The sequence below is a fragment of the Asparagus officinalis genome, chromosome 8, assembly GCF_001876935.1.
Source record: "Asparagus officinalis chromosome 8, Aspof.V1, whole genome shotgun sequence".
Lineage (NCBI taxonomy): Eukaryota > Viridiplantae > Streptophyta > Magnoliopsida > Asparagales > Asparagaceae > Asparagus > Asparagus officinalis.
Genome location: NC_033801.1, coordinates 53216212 through 53222042, shown reverse-complemented (window position 1 = coordinate 53222042; position 5831 = coordinate 53216212). Strand labels below are relative to the sequence as shown.

Below are 5831 nucleotides of genomic sequence, written 5' to 3'. Positions count from 1 at the left end.
ACTATCCATTGAAGGGGAAGGTGGAATTGTATCAGGACAAACCAGATGAAACATATGAAGCCAATGTTGTTTATAAAGAGCAGGTATGGAAAGTATATTTCGATGGTGTGGCAAGAGCAAGCCCTACTGGTCAAGTTATTACCGGAGTGGGGGTAGTCTTTATCTCTCCATAAAATCATGTGCTACCACAGGTCGTTTCTCTAACAGAGCCATGCTCTAATAATGTAGCCGAATACAATGCTTTTTTTGGTTGGCCTTGATATAGCTAGACAGCTGGGGGTGAAGCACCTAGAAGCAAATGGCAACTCGCAACTCATCCTTAATCATATGAAGGGAGAATATGAGGTTAGAAATGAGGATCTCATCCCTTATCATACAACAGTGATCGCATTGGCCGAATCTTTTGAGGGTTTCTCTATTGACTATGTACCCCATCTCAATAATACTTATGCCGACGCATTAGCATCGCTTGTAGCCACACTGGCTCTACCTAAAGGAGCTACTCAACAAATCACTGTGATAAGCAAACATTTGTTCAAGTCGAAGTATGTGTTGCAGATCAACGTGATTGAAGATGAGCCTACAATGCTCGAACCTAAAGATTGGCGATTTATGATCATTGATTATGCCTTATATGGCTTATTGCCTGAAGACATCAAGGAAAGAGAATCTATTCGTAGATGAGCACCTAGGTTCTACTATGATGCCCAATCTCAGACTTTATACCGAAGATCGTATGACGGACTATTACATTGTTGTTTGTCAAATAGAGAAGCAAAAGAAGCTCTTAAGGAAGCTCATGATGGCATTTGTAGAGCTCATTAGCCTAGCCCTAAATTATGGGACCGACTATGTAGATTGGGTTATTACTGGCCTAACATGGTACAAGACACCGTCGCCTATGCCAAATGATGCCATGCTTACCAAATTCATGCTAACTACATGCATCGATCGCTCGAGCATCTTCACCCATCAGCCACTACATGGCCCTTTAAAACATGGGGTATGGACATTGTTGGCCCAATAACCCTACTCTTTTCCAAGGGACATCGCTTTATTTTATCGATAACTGATTACTTCTCTAAATAGGCAGAAGCAATCCCGTTGAGAGAAGTTAAAATGAGTGATGTTGTTAAATTCTTAAAACATCACATCATATACAGATACGACATTCTGAGGTGTATCATCCATGACAACGAACCCTAGTTCGTTAGCTAAGCCTTCACCTAATTCTGTGATAAATTCAAGATCAAGAATTTTACTTCAACAACCTATAACCCTGCTGCTAATGGGCAAGCAGAAGTATTCAACAAGACCATCATTAGAATTCTTACTAAGGTGGTTTCGACGAATAAAAGACACTGGAATGAGAAGTTGGGCCAAAGCTTGTGGGCTTATCGCACAACGGTTCGTACTCCGATAGGAGTGATACCATATTCCTTAGTATATGGATGTGAAGCCATATTACTATTGGAAATCCAAATTCTATCTTTGCGAATAGCACTTGCAACTGGCATGACAATGGAAGAAAGTTATCGCCGACGTCTTGAAGAACTGGAAGCGCTAGATGAAAAGGGACTACTGGCTCAACAACACATCGAGCTTTATCAAGCTCAGAGTTCTAGAGTATTTGATAAAAAGGTTAGATACCACACATTGAAGGAAGGTGACTTGGTTCTTACCATTCGACGCTCAATGATTTTGAATTCTAAAAAGAAAGGAAAGTTTGAGACAAAATTGGAGGGACCATTTATGGTAGAAACTCTTTACTCAAATGGAGCTTATCGCCTTGTCACTCAAGATGGTGACAAAGTTATGATGCTTATCAATGGTAAATTTCTGAAGAAATATTACCCATAGTCCTCATGGTCAAATATGCCTCATAGTAGGAGGAGAAGCAAATAAAGGTAATGGTTTCCTCACTTTGTCTCCTCCAAATTTCCCTCACTAATTCTCTTCAATAGGATAGTGGGACTATAAAATCATCATATTAATGATCACCTCTGATTGTTGATGTTTTTGCTCAAAATAATATCTTTCCAATAGTAACTTACTATGTGATGTGTTACTGCATGATTTTCCTAACGTCGTCATTTCCCTAAATGACGTTTATTTTCCCAACTTAGGGCTACCAAGTGATGTGCCTTTATTTTCATCACTATCATCATACTACTAAGTCACTAAACGATGTGATTTTTCTAACGTCGTTATTTTCCCAAATAATGTTCGTTTTCCTAACTTAGGCCTACCAAGTGATGTGCCTTTGTTTTCATCATCATCATCATACTGCTAAGTTACTGAATGATGTGATTTTTCTAACGTCTTCATTTTCCTAAATAATGTTCATTTTCTAACTTAGGCCTACCAAATGATGTACCTTTGTTTTCATCACCATCGTCATACTACTAAGTCACTGAACGATGTAATTCTCCTAACATCATCATCTCCCCAAATGACGTTCGTTTTCCTAACTTAGGCCTACCAAGTGAAGTGCCTTTGTTTCTATCACCATCATCATACTACTATGTCATTGAACGATGTGATTTTCCTAACGTCATCAATTTCCCAAATGTTGTTTGTTTTCCAACTTAGTCATACCAAGTGATGTGCCTTTGTTTTCTTTGTCGTTGCTATTCAAAGTCATTAAATGACTTGATCATCCCAACATCATCATTTTTATAAATGACCTTCATTTTCCCAATATGTTCGCTATGTGTTGAGCTTCGTTCTTAACACTTAGTCATATTTTGAACGTCGTTGTCCTACATTTGATCTGAAGCCTAAAAAAGGCTAAGGATAGAAGAGAAAATTTAGTATTAAAGTCTAAGAGAAACTCTTTGACAACTCATCATACTGAGGGGAAAAGTATGGCTAGTCCAACTCAAACGGCAGTTGGTAAAGACAACTCAAGTCCGTTGAAAGCTGAGGGTTTGCTAAAATTCCTAAGTTAAAATGTTTCAATTACACAAAAAGTAATAGAACAATATATGGATAAAGTTATGAAATTTATTCATATATAATTAAAAGTATAGAAAGTCGAAGTACATAGATTGAACTTAGAAGACTCGAACTACGAGGTTCAGTTACAAGTTCTTTCGGTTACACTACGAGGTTCAGTTACAAGTTCTTTCAATGACACTTTCACTACAACCCGAAGTTTGGTTACAAGTCTTTCGACGACCTTCAAAATTACACTACGAGCCTCGTCTACAACGACGTCACTGTTCTTATTGTTGAAGTTTCATCTTCCGTTCCTGGGCATAAAGTATTTCCCATACCCAACTTTTAACTTGGGTGCTTGTAGCACATGCCTACCTACTTGGGTAAACTGACTACTAATAGAAACACCACAAGCTCTAAGCATAGGATCAGTACTTCTCCCATCTCTGCAAAACGTGAAGGCAACTCTAACAATTTTGCTGACTCTTCCAAAAAGAAGCATTTTTGTGAGTCTGCGAAGCTGCCACATAGACTGAAGTCTAGAAAAAGGACTGCATGCATGAGGGCGCATGGCATGTCAAAACAGTAAGCATGTTTGAACTTAGGATATCTCTTTGGGGTTACATTCAAAAGCCCAACAAGTTGTCGAAATACATTCTGATTTTGACTCTGAAAAATTGAGAAATCATCAAATGAGCAAGCTACTACAAAGACCAAGAGATCAAGGATCGGATCAGAAGCTTTACCTGAAGCAACAACGTCACCAATTTTTCCTACCTCATCTGTGATGATCATCAAAGACTGAAGAGCTTGGAATTTAGTAGGAAGTGATGGTGGGAGCCTTAAAATGCAAAGTCCCCTCTAAGTCATTTTGAAATAAGGCACAGAGGAGGAAGATGGATCCTCTCGAAAAGTAATGGCCTATTTATAGGCGAATGAGCCAACCAAGTGGTTAGGATTCATTACACGAAATCATAAGCACCAAACCACCAAAGGGTACTAGGAATGAAGCGATGCAATTAATTATGTTCATAATTAGCACCAACGATGACATGGCTCAAAGCGATGCATTATGTACTAAAGACATAATGCTGATGAAATGAAGCGACGAATCCATGTTGATCAACAGTCTGGGAACTGTCGAAGGTTGCCACGTCGTTCAACGAGATTTATTCTCATTCCTAAGTTAAAAAATTAACGAAGGTCACTATTTTGATTAAAACTCGAATGTCTAGATTCAGTCGAAATCGGTTTTGAACCTCATCTTATAATGAAGGTCATTCCTTTAATTAGGCTCAAGCGCTGAGACTCGAGTGGAATTGGATTCAAACCTCGTCTTCGATGAAAGTTGTTCCTCTAATTAGGCTCAAATGTTGTGGCATGATCAAAATTGGATTCGAACCTCATCTTCGACGAAGATCGTTTCTCTAATTGGGCTCAAATGTTTAGACTCGATTGAAATTGGATTCGAATCTCGTCTTCCACGAATGTCGTTCCCCTAATTGGGTCAAGCGCTGAGACTCGATTGAAATTGGATTCAAACCTCGTCTTTGAGGAAGGTCATTCTTTTAGTTGGGTTCAAGTGTTGAGACCTGATTGAAATTGGATTCGAACCTCGTCTTTGACAAAGGTCGTTCCTCTAATTAGGCTCAAATGTTAAGACTCGATTTAAATTGGATTCGAACTTCGTTTAATAAGGAAGGTCATTCCTCTAATTGAGCTCAAATGCTGAGACTCAATTGAATGAGGCTTGAACCTCGTTATGGTAGATTTGAAATACGAGGCGGAGTTTGAAATACAAAGTTTATGAACTTCGATATCAGATTATGTGTTGATGTGCAAAGTAGATCTAGTGGACAAAGACAGCAGAAGTTCTACTTATATATAAGAAAAAAAAAGCTACAAAAGTCTGATTACAAAAGAAATAGAGCTAAATAGATCCAGCGGTCTGACGAATCTCTTCAGCAAGATTACAAAAGAAATAGAGCTAAATAGATCCAGCGGTCTGACGAATCTCTTCAGCAAGCTTAGCCAAGGATTCTTGATGTTCTGCCTCAACGTCTAGATCCAGCGGTCTGACGAATCTCTTCAGCAAGCTTAGCCAAGGATTCTTGATGTTCTGCCTCAACGTCAGCCAAGGCACGCCTATGTAGTTCCTCATTAGAATAGGCGTTCATATCATTAACAGCTTTTTCTAGCTATTCCATTCGATCGAGTTTTACTTGGAGCAATGGTTTATGCTGCACCTGTTTAGAGGCCAATGTCTACCTCATATCCATCATGCCGACCAACTCTGCCTCAGCCTCTGCCAGCTTGGTCTAAAAAGCCTTAAGTTGAACTTGAAGATGATCGACTTGATGTAAAGACGAAGTTCATCAATCCAACGAACATAGTCGATGAAAAGACGAAGTTCATCATATAAATGAATTTCATCATTTGAAGACAAGGTTCGCAGTTCATCATTTGAAGACAAGGTTCGTCAATCCAACGAACATAGTCGATGAAAAGACGAAGTTCATCATATAAATGAATTTCATTTAACAAAGCTAGAGAACGACCCTCGTCAGGATAGCCAACATCGTTGGACACGTGAGATTCAACTAGTGCATAAGACTCCTCAAAAGACGAGACAAGTCATAGAGACGATCCTCATCGATAACGAGCCTCATCAAATCAAAAAGACGTCATCTTTATCATGAGTCTGGAAAAAATTATTCATCTTCCTCAAGAAACCCAAGTCTAAAATAGACAAGGTTGATATCTTTCAGAACGCAAATCATGTGTTTAGATCCATTACCCGAAAAAGTAGGTAGAACATTGGGTTCGTGTGAAGAACGGACAACCTTCTTGCCCTTGCCCTTGCTTCGGTCTACAACGGTCTTGGGGGCCAT

General features: G+C 39.1%; 1 protein-coding gene across 1 annotated transcript; it reads left to right on the top strand.

Moving 5' to 3' along the window:
• LOC109821251 lies at positions 704-1860 on the top strand. The gene is made up of 2 exons (XM_020387432.1): positions 704-1003; positions 1249-1860. The coding sequence occupies exons 1-2, from the start codon at positions 704-706 to the stop codon at positions 1858-1860; spliced, it is 912 nt and encodes a 303-aa protein (XP_020243021.1).